The 20,077-nt window shown below is 37.4% G+C and overlaps 2 protein-coding genes across 2 annotated transcripts in view; one reads left to right on the top strand and one right to left on the bottom strand.

Annotated features, from left to right (window-relative positions):
• The window catches only part of nav2b (neuron navigator 2b), a 51,816-nt gene extending 40,365 nt beyond the window's left edge, over positions 1-11,451 (top strand). The window contains exons 15-27 of the mRNA XM_052119920.1: positions 1,434-1,606; positions 2,521-2,674; positions 2,757-2,904; positions 4,556-4,653; positions 4,763-4,858; positions 5,356-5,524; positions 5,754-5,989; positions 7,670-7,824; positions 7,928-7,999; positions 9,037-9,233; positions 9,799-9,917; positions 10,035-10,238; positions 10,960-11,451. Coding sequence (XP_051975880.1) covers positions 1,434-1,606; positions 2,521-2,674; positions 2,757-2,904; positions 4,556-4,653; positions 4,763-4,858; positions 5,356-5,524; positions 5,754-5,989; positions 7,670-7,824; positions 7,928-7,999; positions 9,037-9,233; positions 9,799-9,917; positions 10,035-10,238; positions 10,960-11,073 — 1,935 coding nt within the window. The 3' untranslated portion in view covers positions 11,074-11,451. The remainder of the gene's footprint in view (positions 1-1,433; positions 1,607-2,520; positions 2,675-2,756; positions 2,905-4,555; positions 4,654-4,762; positions 4,859-5,355; positions 5,525-5,753; positions 5,990-7,669; positions 7,825-7,927; positions 8,000-9,036; positions 9,234-9,798; positions 9,918-10,034; positions 10,239-10,959) is intronic.
• A 4,253-nt stretch (positions 11,452-15,704) lies between these two features.
• On the bottom strand, positions 15,705-18,670 carry dbx1b (developing brain homeobox 1b). The gene is made up of 4 exons (XM_052120232.1): positions 18,208-18,670; positions 17,920-18,021; positions 16,344-16,546; positions 15,705-16,259 (listed from the first exon to the last, which is right to left on the bottom strand). The coding sequence occupies exons 1-4, from the start codon at positions 18,563-18,565 to the stop codon at positions 15,960-15,962; spliced, it is 963 nt and encodes a 320-aa protein (XP_051976192.1). The 5' UTR covers positions 18,566-18,670; the 3' UTR covers positions 15,705-15,959.
• Between the last annotated feature and the right edge of the window lie 1,407 nt (positions 18,671-20,077).

Raw genomic sequence — 20,077 nt, forward strand, 5'->3', positions numbered from 1 at the left:
TTTTGGTGAACTTTCTCATTTAGGCTCGATGTTATTAGTTTACCTTCATTGGATTAATCGTTTTAAATATGATAGCAATCCTGATGTTTCAAATACTGACTCTCACCATTTCTGTTATCAGTCTACGTGTTCAGGAGGAAAGGTGAATAATACCATATTAAAGAAAATGTGTCACATTCTGTTGTATCTCTGTTGCTGCATGTGACAAACAAATCACAATATTAATTTGTAAAATTAATTATAATGCAATGAGGGACCAAAGTTTCCTGCATCACTCTGGGCTTGTCAAGTGCAGTAAACAGTGTTTGACGAATTGTAGGTTGATGTTTGTTTATAAAGTGTAGAATAAAAGTTTATTTTAGCAATGTCATAAATTACTTTGTCTTCTTGCATTCAGGATGTATCATGCGTTGGAGGGAAAGCACAGGATAAATATGTATGCTCTGCTGTCCCTGTTGTTGTGGTGTTGTTTTTGGACATGTAGATTAAATGACCTGAAACTACTGTAGTTCATACTGTAGTCAAGGAAGTGTCTATATCATAGATGAAGTACAACAGATTGTTGTGTTCATTTGTCCCTAACATTTTCCATTTTTGTAGTGCTAAAATATTCGGATTCCTTCTGTTGCATTTAGATGTTGGTTTTCTTCAAAGGTGCGCTCAGTGGGGCCTGGGTAGCTCAGCGAGTATTGACAATGACTACCACCCCTGGAGTTGCAAGTTCGAATCCAGGGCGTGCTAAGTGACTCCAGCCAGGTCTCCTAAGCAACCAAATTGGCAACCAAATCGTAACTTCCTCGTGGCCACGATTAGGGGTTCTCGCTCTCAATGGGGTGTTAAGTTGTGCGTGGATCGCAGAGAATAGCATGAGCCTCCACATGCTGTGAGTCTCAGCGGTGTCATGCACAGCAAGCCACGTGATAAGATGCACGGATTGACTGTCTTAGAAGTGGAGACAATTGAGATTTGTCCTCCACCACCCGGATTGAGTTGAGTAACCGCGCCACCACGAGGACCTACTAAGCAGTGGGAATTGGGCATTCCAAATTTGGGAGAAAGGGGGATAAAAAAAAGCGATGTTAATAAATGTGTTTAAAATTATTTACACATAAAAAGATAAACACAATTTTACTGAGTGCTCCTTTAAGAATTTATCATGGTTATCATAAACTGGATCCAAATCGCATTTAACGTGTACTTGACTAACTTAAAGCGATTGTGTTTTTAGTTAGATTTGGTGTGTTGAAATATTTTTTTATGATTTTCCCTGTGCTTTCATGTCATGGTATAGGTGTTTGAGGTAAGATTGGATAAACTTCTTCAAATCAAGCTCGGTTTCTGCTTTAATATCCATTTGAAAAAAGGGATGGTAGTCACTGCCAACACACAATGTTGAAGTGTTCATAGTAACATCTTTGTTTCCTTCCTCACAGCTGCGGAGCTCCTTTAAACAAGCTTTTGGAAAGAAAAAGTCTCCCAAATCATCCTCCTCTCACTCTGACATTGAGGAGATGACGGACTCCTCTCTGCCGTCTTCACCCAAACTGCCCTATAGCGGCTCAACGGTCTCCTCAACCATGATACACAACTCCCACTCTAACTCCCTGTAAGCACCTCTGACTTCATCTCTCTCATACTCACCCTTTTTCACCTGTTAGTAAAGCCAGAGAACCCAAACAAACCCACATACTTGTAAAAACCCACTGGGCTCAGATCAGGTAGCAGGCCCCTAAGCAGGAGTCTACAGATGAATTTGGTTTTCTGGAAATCCTTAGACCGAGGATGGATTTATAATAGACAAGCACCATTTACAATGTAATTTAGTCTAGGACTGGGTTGTGTTTTTGGAAAATAATCCACTTTTTTAAACTAAGGTTTGTTTAACCCACACCTAAACTTTATGTTGCTACCAAGTAACTCAGTGTGAATGGCACAGTCAGATATAGCACTTTAGAAATATCCAGTGCAACATGCAGCACACTGAATTTTTCTCATCGTTCATATACAGTATGTGTATGTTCATAGTCCTCAACAGTCCTCCCTGCCTGTACACGGGCGTGGCTGGGGCTGTAGCAGCACGTCCATGAGGTCTGCCTCTCTAGCACGGTAATAAAGAATGGCACAAACCGTACTGATATTTAATAATCTTTGATGATAATCTCTCAGAACACAATGCAATGTGTTGATGTTCAACCAGTGACTACAATTTTGCCTTTCAACACTATCATTGCCAATCCCAATTAACTAAAAAAAGCACTGTGTGTCCTCATTTATAAATAATTAAGTATTGCTGCAATTTATGAGTGGATGTCTTCATACACTTACTTCTATAGTGCACTGATGGAAAATGTATCATGATCATGAAACATCATGATCTGATGGTTTGTGATTTTTTTTTTTTTTTTACAAAATGTATTTCAAAGCAATCATTTTTGTTTTCCTTTTGTTTTTACTGATGCATTTCAAAGCAATCATTTTTGTTTTCCTTTTATGTTTGATATTGTATATATTTTCTCACAGGACATCCGAATGCACAGACAATGAGGCAGAAACTCTTATGCATTTACGCAGTGAACTGCGTGATAAAGAAATGAAACTGACAGACATCAGGTTGGAAGCTCTCAGCTCCGCCCACCAACTTGACCAGCTGCGAGAGTCCATGAATCGTATGCAAGTGAGCATCTGCTCAAACAGAACATCAATTGTGGATTACTTAACTTTGTGGAGGTGTCACTTAATTAATTTTATACTGACAGATTGAGATTCAGAGACTGAAATTGGAGAATGACCGATTAAAAATGGAGAGTCATGGCAGCAGTGGCAGAGCTCCTTCTCAGATGTCCATCTCCCCTTCATCTGTAGGACTTTCCTCTCAACTGAGCCTCACAGAATCCACCAGCCTAGGTATGAAAGACTATTTAAAGAGTGTATGTGTATATATATATATATATATATATATATATATATACACACACACAAATAAAAATCCATATGTGTATATACAGTACTGTGCAAAAATGGTGGCCAGACGTGTGTGGGGGGCTCTATGGGGGCAATGCCATCTCTTGCAGAGTGCCCTGTTCTTCTATTCTAATCTTTCTATTTGCAAATGTAATGTTTGGGAGTCTAAAACGTATTTTTATAAGACGTAAGATATAAATAACCATCTTAAGACATATGTTTTTGTGAAACAACTGAAGTGCTAAATCTAAAACTTTTGCACAGTACTACATATACAGTACAGCAAAAAACAGATGTTTGGTAACTTTGCAAATGTATTAAAAAGAAAAAACTTTTTAAAAAAATATCACATTGTATTAAAAAAAGTATTCAGACCCTTAACTCAGTACTTAGTTGAAGCACCTTTGGTAGCGATTACAGACTCAAGTCTTTTTGGGTATGATACGATAAGCTTTGCATACCTGGATTTGGGGATTTTCTGCCATTCTTCTCTGAAGATCATCTTAAGCTCTGTCAGGTTTGATGGGGACCATCGGTGGACAGCCATTTTCTTCTCTCTCCAGAGATGTTCGATTGGGTTCTCTGCTATAAAGCCCAGATCAGTGGATTGTTGGAGTGATGTTGTCCTTCTGCAAGTTTCTCCCATCTCCACACATGATCTCCGGAGCTCAACCAGAGTGACCATGGTGTTCTTGGTCACCTCTCTTACCAAGGCCCTTCTCCCTAGATTGCTCAGTTTGTCCAGGCGGCTAGCTCTAGGAAGAGTCCTGGTTGTTCCAAACTTCTTCCATTTCAGACATATGGAGGCCACTGTGCTCTTGGCAGCCAAAATGTATTTGTAGCCTTCCCCAGATCAGTGCCTCAACACAATACTGTCTCTGAGCTCTGCAGGCAGTTCCTTTGAACTCTTGGCTTGGTTTTTGCTCTGATATGCATTCTCAGCTGTGAGACCTTATATAGACAGGTGTGTGCCTTTCCAAATCAATTGAATTTGCCACAGGCGGTCTCCTGGTGTAGGATCATCACAAAGATGATCCAGAGAAATGGGATGCACCTGAGCTACATTTCAAGTCTCATAGCAAATGATCTGAATACTTATGTCAATGATTGTAAGGGGAACAATGGAAAGGAGGAGGTGAGAACAGGCTTGACAATATAAATAATAGTTTTAATAATAAACCGAACCAAAAACACACAAACATAAACACACAGAGCAGCTGCCTGTAATTCTCTCTCTCGAACCGTCGTCACCGGCTGTCTTTATGCCTTGCGTGCCCCCATCAGGCTGATTTGGGACTGGGCGTGCGTTGTTCCAGCCTGGCCCCGCCCTCCTCCGCTCTACAGTGATATTTCAGTTTTTTCTTTCTAATAAAATTGCAAATTTAAAAATAAAATCAGGTTATTACTATGTCATTATGGGGTATAAAATGTAGATTGATCTGAAAAATATATAATTTAAAGCATTTAGCATAAGTCTGCAACATAACAAAATGTGAAAAAAATAATTAAAGGGTCTGAATACTTTCTGAATGCACTGTATACACATATAATCTTTTCAAGCATTATTAACTCTTGCATTATGTGCTGACTTTAGATATGTTGTTGGAGGACAATGGAGACGGAAGTTCCTGGAAAGAGGGACAACATGTTAAAGTTGTGGTCAGTCTGGGGAAAGATCCAGAATGGAAAGAGGTAAGACTCAAGGCATTTCCCTCAATTAATTAATTAGTTCCATTAGCAAAGATCACTCAATGATCACATCAGTTTTACTTCAAGCACCTCTTTGTTCTGCTATTGGCAGGAGTGCAGGCCTTGCCAGTTCTTGCTGGGCTGCATTGGTGTCAGTGGAAAAACCAAATGGGACGTCCTAGATGGCGTAGTCAGACGCCTTTTTAAGGTACATGGAAGTTTACTGATCGTTTCAGCAGTTACACTGCAAAAATCCTATGTTTTTTTGTTTTTTTGTCAGGAAGAATATATAAAAATCCTAAAAACAAGATAAATTAACTTGAGAAACAAAATGATCTAAATATATTTATACTTATTTTCAGTGAATATATCTTGTAAAGAAGTTTATTTTGTTTTACTGTACTTGCAGACTTGTTTCTGCCAGTGCACTAAGTACAAAACACACTTATTTTTAAGATAAATTCTCTGAAAACAAGTCTAAATATATTATGCAGTGTTGCCTTTTTAAGGAAATTGATCTTATCTTAAAAATTATTTAAATAATCTAACTGGAAAACAAGTAAAAAAAAAAGACAAATTAATGTTTATATACATTATATCTATATTTTAATTATTATTATTTTTTTTTGTGTACTGTATCTTATGAAAGGCATCTTCACAATGGTAATTCTATTTTACGTTTGAAAACATCTGTCTCTCCAATAGGAATACATCATCTATGTGGACCCTGTAACTCAGTTGGGTTTGAACACAGACAGTGTGATGGGGTACAGCATTGGAGATGTTCATCGCACCAGTGATGCAGATACACCAGAACTTCTGCCATGCGGTTATCTTGTGGGAGAAAGTGATACCATCTCTGTCCAGTTGAAAGGTATTAAGAAGATACTGATCTGACACTGAAATTGTTCTTTTTTCTTCCTTTGTTCTTCTAGCTTTCATAGAATTTTTCAAATTTCATATGGTGTTATGAGAAGATGCATATGAAAATGCATACATGGAAAGTGACAGGTTTTTTGTAGTTGTCATACAGAACAAAACAAGAACCTGTGCAGATTTTTTCCTTGCATATTCATACCAGTGATCCAAACCTACCTCTGCAGACATGTCCATCGACAGCCAGGACAGTTTGGCGTTTGAGACCCTCATTCCAAAGCCTGTTTTGCAGCGATACATCTCTCAACTTGTGGAGCACAGACGAATCATCTTTTCAGGGCCCTCTGGTACAGGGAAGAGCTTTCTGGCTAGCAGACTAGCTGAATACATGGTCCTAAAAGAGGGAAAGCAGCTGGAACATCAAGCCATCACCACCTTCAATGTAGATAACAAAACAACTAAGGTCAGTAGAACCATTTAGCTCGGTGATGTAGTACTTAAAAACAAGTGTGTTTGGGTTTCAAAACAAGTTAAGCTCAGTTGGCAGCTTTTGTGGCATAATGTTGATTTTATATATATATATATATATACACTCACCTAAAGGATCATTAGGAACACCATACTAATACTGTGTTTGACCCCCTTTCGCCTTCAGAACTGCCTTAATTCTACGTGGCATTGATTCAACAAAGTGCTGAAAGCATTCTTTAGAAATGTTGGCCCATATTGATAGGATAGCATCTTGCAGTTGATGGAGATTTGTGGGATGCACATCCAGGGCACGAAGCTCCCGTTCCACCACATCCCAAAGATGCTCTATTGGGTTGAGATCTGGTGACTGTGGGGGCCATTTTAGTACAGTGAACTCATTGTCATGTTCAAGAAACCAATTTGAAACGATTTGAGCTTTGTGACATGGTGCATTATCCTGCTGGAAGTAGCCATCAGAGGATGGGTACATGGTGGCCATAAAGGGATGGACATGGTCAGAAACAATGCTCAGGTAGGCCGTGGCATTTAAACGATGCCCAATTGGCACTAAGGGGCCTAAAGTGTGCCAAGAAAACATCCCCCACACCATTACACCACCACCACCAGCCTGCACAGTGGTAACAAGGCATGATGGATCCATGTTCTCATTCGGTTTATGCCAAATTCTGACTCTACCATCTGAATGTCTCAACAGAAATCGAGACTCATCAGACCAGGCAACATTTTTCCAGTCTTCAACTGTCCAATTTTGGTGAGCTCTTGCAAATTGTAGCCTCTTTTTACTATTTGTAGTGGAGATGAGTGGTACTCGGTGGGGTCTTCTGCTGTTGTAGCCCATCCGCCTCAAGGTTGTGCATGTTGTGGCTTCACAAATGGTTTGCTGCATACCTCGGTTGTAACGAGTGGTTATTTCAGGCAAAGTTGCTCTTCTATCAGCTTGAATCTGTCGGCCCATTCTCCTCTGACCTCTAGCATCAACAAGGCATTTTCGCCCACAGGACTGCCGCATACTGGACGTTTTTCCCTTTTCACACCATTCTTTGTAAACCCTAGAAATGATTGTGCGTGAAAATCCCAGTAACTGAGCAGATTGTGAAATACTCAGACCGGCCCGTCTGGCACCAACAACCATGCCACGCTCAAAATTGCTTAAATCACCTTTCTTTCCCATTCTGACATTCAGTTTGGAGTTCAGGAGATTGTCTTGACCAGGACCACACCCCTAAATGCATTGAAGCAACTGCCATGTGATTGGTTGATTAGATAATTGCATTAATGAGAAATTGAAAATGTGTTCCTAATAATCCTTTAGGTGAGTGTATATATATATATATATATATATATATATATATATATATATATATATATATATATATATATATAAATCATCCTGTTTAGGCACTTACAGTTTTGATGTCTTGTGGCTACATATAATTTATAAAACAAGAATACTTAATTTTCAGTTACTAATTTGCAACGTCAGCAGTTTGGGATTCATTCCATAGAATGCAATTAATTATTTTAAAAATGTTTACACAACAAACACAGCTAGATTTCATTTTTTAGCCACTGAAACCTCTCTAATAAGTTTGAGCATAAAGTCAATTTGAAGGTACCTGTAAGAATGGACAATGTGTGTTGTTCAATACAGGAGCTGAAGCAGTATTTGTCTAATCTTGCTGAGCAGTATAAAAGCAGTGTACAGTCTGTGAACATGCCAGTGGTGCTCATTCTAGACAACCTGCACCGTGTCAGTTCACTGGGTGAGATTTTTAACGGCCTGCTTAACTGCAAGCAACATCAGTGGTGAGTTATGCACCTGACAGTTCATCCCAATGTTCTAACTGTACAAAAGCTGAGCACATTTTTTGTTTCACGCTAATGTATAAATTGAATTGCTTTCTCACAGTCCTTATATCATTGGAACCATGAATCAAACAACAGCACCCACTCCAAATCTACAGCTTCATCATAATTTCAGGTACCATTTCATTCTGTTTATCGTGTGATACTACTGATAGCCATGCATTGTGTATGTGTGTACAATTCTATTGATAAAATGTGATCCATTTAGGAAAAATATATTTTCTTGTTTTCCATTAGAAATTTCTAAACATCCTTGAAACAAGATAAATGTAAAACTTTTGTCTTACCCCATTGGCAAATAATTGATTATTGTTTTAAGCATTAACCTCACTAAATGTTATTGGATTTCTATGAAAACAAGACTTAATGTCTTATGTAATTTTGCTTCTCAAGTAAATTTTACTTGTTTTAAGGATGTTTAGATATTTTTACTGGAAATGTTTTGTAAGAAAATGATTATTGCAATGCATAAATGCAAGCATCATACATGGTGGTTGCTATACCGACAGTCTCCACAAGAGAGCTCTTTCAAGTATCTTATCATGCATTTCCGCAAAAATTTTTTTTGCTGGACTGTGTCATACATGTGTACAGTGCTGGGTATTGTAATGTGGTACTGTTTACAAATTACATGACTACATTTTTAATCAGTAATGTAATCTTTTGGATTACATGTTAGGTTAATATAATCTGATCACTTTTGGATTAGTTCAGATTTTTTTGGTAGAATATTCTTGTACCATTTTGACATAAAAATACAAAGAGGATGAAAATATATGAAAATGTTATTATTATCAAATATATTCCATTCTTTATTACCAACAAAAAGAAGATTTGAAGACTTACCAAAAAATATATCACCATTAGGCTGATTTAGGGTGAAACATTGAAAAAATATTTTTTAAAGATTAAAAAAGAAGCAGCATTAGGGGGATCATTAAATCATGAACAATAAACTGCCATTGCCTGATTAATTTATAATCAAATATTAACTAATAAAAAAGTAACTCTAATCTGATAATGAATGTTATCAAATGTAATCTAATTACAAGTGCTTGATTTTTGTAACCTAATTACATAATCCAGATTACATGTAATATTTTACTAAGTAGCACTGCATGTGTAGAGGTGAAAAGGTCATTTTTTTTCCAGATGGGTTTTATGTGCCAATCATACTGAACCAGTGAAAGGCTTTCTGGGTCGGTTCCTGCGGCGGAAACTTCTAGAGACAGAGATCAGCAGTCGTGTTAGGAACGGGGAGCTAGTTAAAATTATCGAGTGGATCCCATGTGTCTGCCATCATCTGAACCGCTTTCTGGAAACACACAGTTCTTCTGATGTCACAATTGGTGAGTTAGGCCACAGCCAATCACATGAGAGCAACCAAATGCTTGCTAAAATTGTCTCAGATTCTGCTGATTTGAACCAAAACATATTTCTTATTCAAAAACATAATTATTTCTATTTAAAATATAATGTAGAGTCTATATACTGTAAATATTGTAATTTCACTGATTTCTGACTCACAGGGATAGTTCACCCAAAAATGAAATTTAGGTCAATTTACTCACATGTCATTCCAAACCCATCTGACTTTCTTTCGTATGCAGAACACATACGCATAAATATTTTTATGACTATTCTGGTCAGTCTTTTCATTACAATATCAGTTGATAGGGACTCACTTTAAAGTTTAAAAATGACCTAAAAGTATCATATTCCAAGTCTCCTGAAGGCATCCAATAGGTTTTTGTGAGAAATAACCAAAGATCTAAGTCATAGGATGAAAGAAAGAAAGTCATATGGGTTTGGAACTATATGAGGGTGAGCAAATTATGGATCATTATTGAGTGAGCCATTTCTTTCAAATATTGCACCTTCTTAGACATGAACCTCCCCATTTGTCCACCACAGGGCCCCGACTCTTTCTGTCCTGTCCGATGGACGTTGAGGGCTCGAGGGTGTGGTTCACTGACTTATGGAACTACTCCATCATCCCCTATATACTGGAGGCTGTTAGAGAAGGATTACAGGTATGGCCGCCTTCTTTCATATCTTGTATTTGTTGCAATACCAATACTGACCTGCATTCTAAAGCTAACAATTAAACCCTGCTTTTTAAGTGAACATTTTCCATGCATGTTCTGCAGATATATGGGCGTAAGGCAGCGTGGGAGGACCCGGCTAAGTGGGTGATAGATAGTTTTCCATGGTTGGCAGGTCCACAGCAGCATGAATGGCATTCTCTACTACGCCTTAGGCCAGAGGACGTGGGGTTCGATGGATACTCTCTCTCACAAGAGGGCAGCCCAGGCAAGCAGCCTTCTCAGGTCAAATCAGAGGAAGACCCACTGGTAAGATTTCATCGATACTCCTTTAGATTATTGAACAAAATGTTATTTTATAATAAAGTCATAATTTACTCCCCCTCATGTCAATTCAAATGTGCTTGACATTCTTTCTTTCATGGAATGCAAAAGGAGATGTTAGACAGAATGTTAGCGACTGATAGCCTCAGTCACCATTTACTTTCATTGTATAGTTTTCCCCTGCATACAAGTGAATGGTGACTGAGGCTTAACGTTCAGCCTAACATCTCCTTTTGTGTTCTATGGAAGAAAGTCATACGGGATTGGAACTGTTTGTGTGTGAGCGTGTATTTATCACTTTGTGGGGACCAAATGTCCCCATAAGGATAGTAAAACCCGAAATGTTTGACCTTGTGGGGACATTTTGTCGGTCCCCATGAGGAAAACAGCTTATAAATCATACTAAATTATGTTTTTTGAAAATGTAAAAATGCAGAAGGTTTTCTGTGAGGGTTAGGTTTAGGGGTAGGGTTAGGTTTAGGGGATAGAATATAAAGTTTGTACAGTATAAAAACCATTATGTCTATGGAAAGTCCCCATAAAACATGGAAACACAACGTGTGTGTGTGTGTGTCTTTGTCTTTGTGTGTGTGTGTGTGTGTGTGTGTGTGTGTGTGTGTGTGTGTGTGTGTGTGTGTGTGTGTGTGTGTGTGTGATTGACATCATAAATGCTAAATAACCTTTTGACCCTTTCCCATCACCACAGATGAATATGTTAATGAGACTAAAGGAGACGGCTCCCTGCACAGGCACTGAGAGCTACGACAGTAACAGTCACCAAGATGATGTGCTGGACTCTTCATTAGAATCTACACTGTGAACAACACTTTAAAACATCAAATATGAGACTAGGACTCCTTTTAATGGCTTTTGGATGGAATTACAGGGTGCTGGTAACCCCGAAATTCCCTGAAAATCAAGGTGAAAAATCACACAAGCACTAATGAATCCACATCAACTGAAATGAAAGTAATCTTTTCCCCCAAAAAGCTTTTTTGTTTTTATTTTACAACTGTGCATCTTTTTATGAGAGCTCAACATTCCAAAACATCAGACTTGAGAATTAAAAGGGTTAATTCACCCCAAAAAGTAAAGTTGTCATAATTCATTCATTTTGTTCCAAACCCCCGTGGCTTGTTTTCATGGAGCACTAAATTAGAAGTGAAGCAGAAGTTTAGCCTCAGTCCCCATTCACTTTTATTGCATCTTTTTATATATATATATATATATATATATATATATATATATATATATATATATATATATATATATATGAAAGTGAATGGGGACTGAGAATAACATTATGCCTAACATCTAATTTTGTTTTACACAGAAAGAAAGAAAGTCATGCATGTTTGGTACAACATGAGGAGTAAATTATAACTGAATTTTAATTTTTGAGTCATCTATCTTTTAAGTGTCTTTTCTGAAATTGACACAAGATGGCAGTATAAGTTGTTCTATAAGGAGGACTTCACCACCTTGATGAAATGATGCAACACCTTGCAAACAGTTTTATAGCAACATTTTTTAATTCTCAAGTTAAATTACAGTTCCAGAGTAAATAATCTCAAGAACTAAGATGTAATGCCACCAATATTCCTTGTATGTTTCAAAGTTTAGAATCAAAGTTATCTATTTCAAAACTTTTGTTAAAACTCAGAGTCTCTCACGAGTTTCTACTCACAAATCAAAATCATACTCTTTCAGAAATGGATCTCTAGGGTGACTAATGCACTCTTTGGTGCTGAACTTGATAACAATGCCTTACAACTTTGCGATGGGCTGTATATCTCTAACTTGTACTTTTTTGTAACTTTCTACAAATACAAATTATCAAGGACATTAAAGCCTTCAAAATGTGCATGGTCTGTGTGACCTAACAATGGGATATAGTGTAATATGAGCTGTATTGTGGTTGCTTTTTTGGCAACTATAGAATAAGTGTCAGGAACTTGTTAGTAACTTGCATAACTTACTGGGTTGTTGGGAAAAGAATTGAAAATATCAACACTAATTTAAGCGCTTCTTGAAAGTGAGCTCATTATGTGCCAAAAGACTCTTTTGTGCCTCTTTTTATGTAATGTCAAATATTTATAAGATATTAACTACATACAGTAAATGATACTCTCTATGCAATGTTGTTCAATACAAAGAATATTTTACATTCATAAATGTAATATGTTACACTATTTGGTAGAATTTAAATGAACACAAACACATGGCTCTGAGGACTGTCTATGATGGTCAGAATGAATGAAAACCTTCACAGACAACTTTTATTTTATTTTTTCCAGTAAAGTGGCAGTACCACATTCAAATCATGTTGATATCAGGACAAAGTAAAGCCAAAACTGACTTTTTCTAGATTTTTGTATTCCCAGCCTTTTTCTGAATAATTCTCCAGCCTCTTGACAAGGACAAATGCATATAATATGTGAGTGTATGTGTAGTCAAAATACATGTTGAGGGGAGAAAGGACCCTCTATTGTGTATATAATTTGCTGTTTATATTGAAAATCTTTTGGGGGTATTTATACATACATTCCAAAATGTCTGGCCCATGGATCCGTGTGATGTGCTTTACTCTGAATTGGGGGTTAGCGTGTCTAGTGGCCCCCTCAGGAGTATTAATATGGCATACATTTGCATGTGGTCCAAATAGTTATTGAGCATTGCTTTTTGGATGAGTGCATTTTCTTTACCCAGAAAAGTGTTTTCATTCTTTTACTTGTTTTGTTTTATGTTTTCTGAAACCTATTTTGGCAGAAGACCTTCAGTGGTAGATACCGCCAAATAATCTAGCTATACTGCCTGGCCAAGAAAAAAGTTGCATACTCTAGTGGCATTGTCATCCTAGAATATGCCTGTGCCGTAAGGGAAGAAAAAAAATCTATTGTTAGAATAACCTGGTCATTCAGTACATTCAGGTAGACAACTCACTTCATTGTACTGCTGCATAACAGTGTTGAGTCTGGACCTGACCAACTAAAGCAACCCCAGATCATAACACTGCCTCCAGAGGCTTGTACATTGGGCACTGTGCATGATGGGGTTCTTAACCCAATTCCAGTGATATCAGCAATCTCCTTAGTTGTTTTCTTTGCTTGATACAGGCCAACAATTTGCCCCTTTTGAAATAGAGTAATATCTTTTCCATGACCTCGGGATATGTTTTCTGACATGGTTGTTTAAGAAATGAGAAGCTGCATACTGCATCATTTACTGTTAAATGAATTGTTGCCAGCTGAAACATATTAATCACTGTAATAAAGATCCATTCATAGGCTCTTAAGTATCTGCTTATTTAAATCCAAACTGCAACTTTTTTGGCAATGTCAGTGTGATGAATTGAGAGTTTAAATGATAATAGTAAACGATATATGAAAATAGTATGTGTACTGTGTTCATAGGAATTTGCTGGTCATTTTATAAATATTCATTTAGATTTTGTTTGTGTATATTTTCAGTTTTATTATATTTTTGTAAATATTTTGCTTTTTTTGGTGGTTTCTGTATGCTGTAAAATATAGTTTTTTTTTTAGATATTTTATGTAAAGAGTTCGTTTAGTCAACATTTTTTGTAATCGCCTGTGGCCCTTTTTGGAATAAATGTGATCAGTTTCCTGATTCCTATCCAACTATAACTGCATTCATTTATTCAATGGTAAATTGTAAACAGTTGCTGCACAGTTTTAGAATTTGGGGGAAATAATAATTGAAGCACAAGGAAACCAAGTAATATGGTGAAATTTTGAATTATTCGTTGAAAATGTTATATGTTGGTGTTTAAACATTATTGCTTTAAATGCCACTGCAATATTTTCATGGTTTGGAATCTAATAATGTTGGTCATAAAAAAACTACTGAGAAATGTGTGATGCATTTTGTCTTTGAATGATTGCTTTTGTTTATATACCACTGAATATATACATGGTTCCATAACACTAATTGTCTACTCACGTTAATTTCATATACAATCGTCTGACACAAATACACACACATATAAATATATATTTCATTTTTTGGGCAAAATCAGATCTGATGTTAGTTTGTATATCTGATCACCTAACTTTATTTAACCCTCTTATTGCGTTCAGAATTTGCATACAACTTTTACATTTTCAGGTCAATTTTGACCTGGTAAAAATTGGATAAATGATTCATAACCCGATGGTTTTCATCTAAAACAATATTGTAAGTAATTAATACATTCTTAACTATTCTTACATGTAAAAATAATTATATTTTTCGCGTGTTAACTGGCAAATATAAAAGTTAATAATATGCCCTTTTTTTTTATAATAAAGTGTAGTGTCTTTGACATTTTAAAATAAACATTAACTACATACCAGTGTGATACATAAAAAAATATAATTTTTTATCAACATTTCTATGAAAATATATCTAAATATAACGGTATACAATTTATATTAACATCTAATGTGAGAATTACTAGTAATTGTAATGATTTTTCTATTACTTATAACTGCTCAATAGAACTTGGTGGTCAAAAGTTATTAAACCAACGTATTATTGTTCATCAAAACAACTGTACAACTCAAATTTAAAACATTAATTCTTTACTACGTCTTTAAGCAAAATTCATTATATTTACCTGCATAAACTGCCAAATGTTGATGTGTGAGTGTGCTGTAAGCTGGTTAGGTGTCAGATGGCTACAGAGTAATATGAGGACAATTTCCTCTTTCAAGCCCTATTAAGACAAATGTGTGCATGAACAAAATCTTGCCACATCCCCTTTAGCCCATAGTAGCTTTGATTTAGTTTATTTGTGTCATGTCACAAATCATGTCAGTTTTGTACAGGCATGTGTGTCTGCAGGGCTGTAGCAAGGTATTCTGGACCCCATGAGTGTATATTGCTCAGGGCCCCTTTATATTACAAAAATATAGTTTAGAAATTGTTGTGGGGCCCCCCTGGACCTGTGGGCCTCTAGAAACGTTACTAACTTTCACCCCACTGTGCCCCTGTGTGTGTGTGAATGTTTGTTAACAAGATACAGTCCCAGTGAGAGACAAAATGGTGTGTGGGAGAGTATGGGAAAGAGGCTTAATGTAAGTGAAGTGTTTATAAGAAAAAAATCTAATTCATAGATGTACAAAAAAATAAAGCAAAAAATTTCAAATTGAATGGTTATATCTCTTAAACAAAATTATTGAGAAAATGTATGATGTGTATTTTAAGAGTCTTGACAAAGTAACAAAGTTTGGTTCCCGTACTAAAAACTATATGTGGTATTTCAAAATGAGTATCTACCTCTGTCAAAAATGACCCGAATGCAATAGGATGCTTACTGCAGGCCAGACAATATTGGTTTGTATTTTTTAATTTGTAAACATATTTTTTCACATGTATATACAACTTTACAAAAAACAACAGTATACAAAATAATATACGAATTTTAAGTTAGAAATGTTCCACCTACGTATTTTAGATTATAGACAAGAGAATCCAAAATCATCAAGAAAGAGTATAATAACCTTGGTATAAAAATTCATACAAAATATTCATACAAAACAATTTATACAAGCTGCCAAAACGCAGCAGTTAGGTCAAAATGAAACGTTTTCAACTGTAATGTTCCCTATCAGTTAAGTTCACAAGTTGAAGTAGGCCTACACATCTACCGTTGTGTGAACCAAAGTACAAACAAAAACATTTCTTTTTTTAAGTTAAGTGTGATTATGACACGGTTATTTCTTCGTCCTCTGATTCTGAAAAGTCCGAGTGCTTGCTGGAGTTGGAAGATGGCGTGAAATGTAAATCTGCGTCATGGATGAGCTCGCGAGACTGGCAGAAAGGCGCGCGCGGGCTTTCTATTAGAGCAACGTCATTTTCAAACTGTTTTCCAACGTCGCTTAAATCGGGGTTAGGGTTCATTTTCGTAGGTAAAGTTTGTTCCCGGCAACCTCCAGATGACAGAAGCTCTCTTTCTTTTGAATTACGCCATTTCATTCTTCGGTTTTGGAACCATATTTTTACCTGGCGAGAAATAGTGAGCGAAACATAAGTACACCAGACATTTACCAAGGTTTGAATCGATACATTTTGATAACATGAGCGTACCTGAGAGTCTTTGAGGCCAAGTTTTGTCGCCAGTTTCTTTCTGTCTGGTTTGCTGATGTATTTTTGTTTCTGGAACATCTTTTCCAGAGCTTTGCGCTGCACGTCTGAGAATACGGCCCGTCGGAGCATTCCTCTCCTCGGCTTCCCTCGAGTTGTGAGAGGCCAAGCGAAAGTTCCGGGAATAGGGACTGCTGAAGACGATGCTTAAAGAAAAAGAGGCAAATGTCACCATTAGACTGACATTATTAGCAACTGTCCCTCAAAATAAAGATAGCGCAACGAATCTTTTCTAAGAACAGGAAGTAGTCATTGGGCTTGGAATGAAAGTTGGACATTTTTAAAACAAGTCAGTTTGAGTGATACAGAACGAGAAAGCTAATTAGCACATTGCTTGGTTCCCAAAAGCATTGGTATGGTAACAAGGGCGAGCAGTCATTCAGAGCGCTCCAGTGAAAGATAGAGGTGCTAATGAAGCGTGGACGGTAATTGTGTAGTAATGAACTGACTGAAAAAGGCTTAGGACAGGCCACTAAAGCCATATATTACTGCCACAAAAGAGATTTACACTTAAAAACTAAACACAACGGCATGCCAGGGACATTTTGAGAATACTGATGGCGGGGGACTATGTTTGCCCCCAAATATTTTCATTAAATGGACACGAAAAGCCATTCAAACAGCTCAAGTTGTTTTGTTGACGTATTCACACCGCTGTGAAAGGAATCAGTCTATTATCGTCGATCTGAATGAGTGCACGATCCTCACAACGTTTTATAAGCCACTTTCAAAGACTATTTGTAGCACGCATTCATTGGAGTGATGGACAAGAAGCTTAACTCAAAACGTACCTAGATTTTATTGGCTTTATTTGAGATAAATGTGATAGATTAAGCGTTAGCCAAAATGCAAACACAACTGTCGTAGTCATTAAATTATTCAGATTAAATTCGTATTTTTAAACCACATAATCCATTTAAATTGCCACTAGAGAACAGTAGCCTAATTAAGACTACTTCGCCCTGTTAGGCAATTTTCATGCTGCTACATGAGACCAAAACTTTTACTTGGACGTCCCGTAAAGACCCCCACACGCTATGTGGTCTTGTGAGAATATTGAAACACTGAATAGAAGCTAATAGGGGAATTAGTCCATGACTGGTAAATGCCTATCAGCAGCATGCTTAAGTCAACGACGGGTCTGTGTGTGGCTGCCCAGAGGGAGCTGACCAATTGGTCATGGTGCTGAAAGCATTGTTGCCAATCAGTAACAAAGTACACTGGCTCGGTGGGAAAAGGCAGCGTTGAAGAGACGCCAACAGTTTTGCTTGTAAGAGTGGACCCGCCTTATATTGGGACCATGGCAATTCCGGCTAATTTGTGGATTAAGGGAAGCGGTGCAAAATGTCAGCAGTCACTGCGTTTGCTAAATAGGGTCTCAAATTAGCGAGACTGATTCCAGAATGTACTACAAATGCCAGCATTGGAAGTAGATTCTGAAGACCCATCAGTTTGAACAAATTAAGAAATTACTCAGCACTTTATAATAATTGCAACATATAAGGAATAGCTGACCCACCTGGGAAATATGTTGCTCTGATGAATGGGTGGAATGAGCCATCAAAACATGGGAAAGGAAATGTTTTCGCGTGCATCCCTTGCACTGAAGGTGGTGGTGAAGCTATTATACAAAATAAAGGCGACCACAATCAAACAAACAATAAGGACAAATATGGAAATTATTTGCTGTTGTTGTGGAAAATTAAACAATGAGTGCAAACAGTACAAATAATCTAGGCATGCTGACGCTTTTACAGTAACATCTAGTTGCCAGTTTATACATTGCCATGACATAAGTGAAACCTACCGTTTCGCGTTGTTGACGCAAGAATCGCGTTGACACCAAATTTCAAGTAATTTGGATCGTTGTTGGAAATCGATGTTTGTGGTGAGCTTGATCTTTTTGACAATGATGTAGTCATGACATCGTGGACTGCAGAGGAGTTATTCAGAGTTGTGGCTCCCGTGGCCGGAGGAGATGCACTTGGAGATGGGATGTTCCTGTGCATTAAGTTTGCTGGTCTGCTGATCCGCAACAGGTCCTCCACGAGGAAACTAGAGTGCGTAGCAAACGCCGTCTGTAAAGACGGAGGGAAGGAAAGCGCCGCCGAGGGCCGCAGAAAGTGCGGATACATCGCAGGTGCAATAACACTTGGAAACATCATTGCACCGTTTTCGTTGAAAATGAAAGCGAAGAATTCACGTGGCGCTACTCTCACTGCAGAGGCTTGCGTAGTTTAGTGTCCAAGAGGCTGACTGAAGTAGCTCTTGCCTGTTCCTCTTTCCCAGAAGTTTTATAGTGGACCGCTGGAGAAGCCTTTTCAGTGGTGACAGCTCTAACAATGAAGTTCAACCAAAATCTCCCCGTGAGATCCGTTTACTCTAGAATCTTAGCGCCCTGATTGGACAGAAAAAGAAACAATTTTAGATTGGATTAGACTTCACGGCTCTTTACAAGGGGAAACCCCCATAGAGTGAGGAGGGACTTTGAAATAGCTCGGCTTAATATGTTATTAATTATCATCAGCATTGTAATGTGTTTCAAACGTAACAGATATTGCAATCAAAGTTCAGCAGCGTTCCCAACCACTCGCGAATTGCGGAGAAATTGTTAACTTTGTAGCGATTCGAACGACAATTCTTTTTAAAAGGTAAGACAAAATTGAGCAACCATTAATAAATAAACAATAAATAAAAATTATCACCAACGTAATAAATAATACAAAATAAAATGAAAATTGGAACATTTGGAGCATGGTTGATAGCAGACCAACTTTATAGCCTATTCATTATTTTTAAATATAAAGGTCAAAGTAAATATATCAGAAACGTATTTTTTACCTTTATGATTTTTGTCCAACCATTTAAAACATAAACGATTATTATCCGTTTATGTCAAATACGTATATGTAATAAACTGCATTTATAAAACTTCTTGAGAATTTATTGCCTCTTACCCTAAGAATTAAATCAGCATCAGCTCCTATTTATGCCATGATATGTACTATAACTACAAGAATATAAGTTACTAATAAACAAAAGAGACAGACAGACAGACAGACAGACAGACCGACAGACCGACAGACCGACCGACCTAGATAGATAGATAGATAGATAGATAGATAGATAGATAGATAGATAGATAGATAGATAGATAGATAGATAGATAGATAGATAGATAGATAGATAGATAGCATTAGCTACTTTCCCCTCAAAGGCTTCATAGTTCACACACATTTTCTTCCATTGAGTTACAGAGAGTGAGGAATTTCATTGTGAGTGGAGCTGGGTCAGAGAACGCGCTGCGCCACACGTGGATAAGGTTTAATATGCTATGGCAAAGCACAACCTTTCAAGTATTGATGCTGAACCGCAGGGGGAAAATGGCCAACGCCTACCGATAAAATGAATTATAAAACGAGGAAAAACCGAGAGGGAACAAAAGGATTTCTTCTTGTAAGGTTTTTATTGGGACATACGCTCTCATCTGTTAGATGCACCAAAAGAGGTGAATCCCGCAGCCTGTGGGCTAAGACCTGTGACTAATGGCGTTTGACCGCTGCTCTGTCAGGATTTGTCCCACTTACCAGTCATTTTCGATCAGCTACCTTCACATTTATCCCCGCGGAGTCAACTTGTGTGCTTTGATTTGGGCAGAAAAGGAGAAGACATATCCG

This window comes from Xyrauchen texanus, chromosome 46 (assembly GCF_025860055.1).
Source record: "Xyrauchen texanus isolate HMW12.3.18 chromosome 46, RBS_HiC_50CHRs, whole genome shotgun sequence".
Lineage (NCBI taxonomy): Eukaryota > Metazoa > Chordata > Actinopteri > Cypriniformes > Catostomidae > Xyrauchen > Xyrauchen texanus.

What these genes read in the sequence shown, in the direction of transcription:
- dbx1b (XM_052120232.1), bottom strand. Translation starts at nt 18,565, where the DNA reads ATGATGTTTCCAAGTGTTATTGCACCTGCGATGTATCCGCACTTTCTG. An exon ending in TGCGTCAACAACGCGAAACG is followed by an intron (nt 18,022 to 18,207) that starts GTAGGTTTCACT and finishes TTTGTATAATAG; the next exon opens with CTTCACCACCACCTTCAGTG. An exon ending in TTGGCCTCAAAGACTCTCAG is followed by an intron (nt 16,260 to 16,343) that starts GTACGCTCATGT and finishes ATTTCTCGCCAG; the next exon opens with GTAAAAATATGGTTCCAAAA.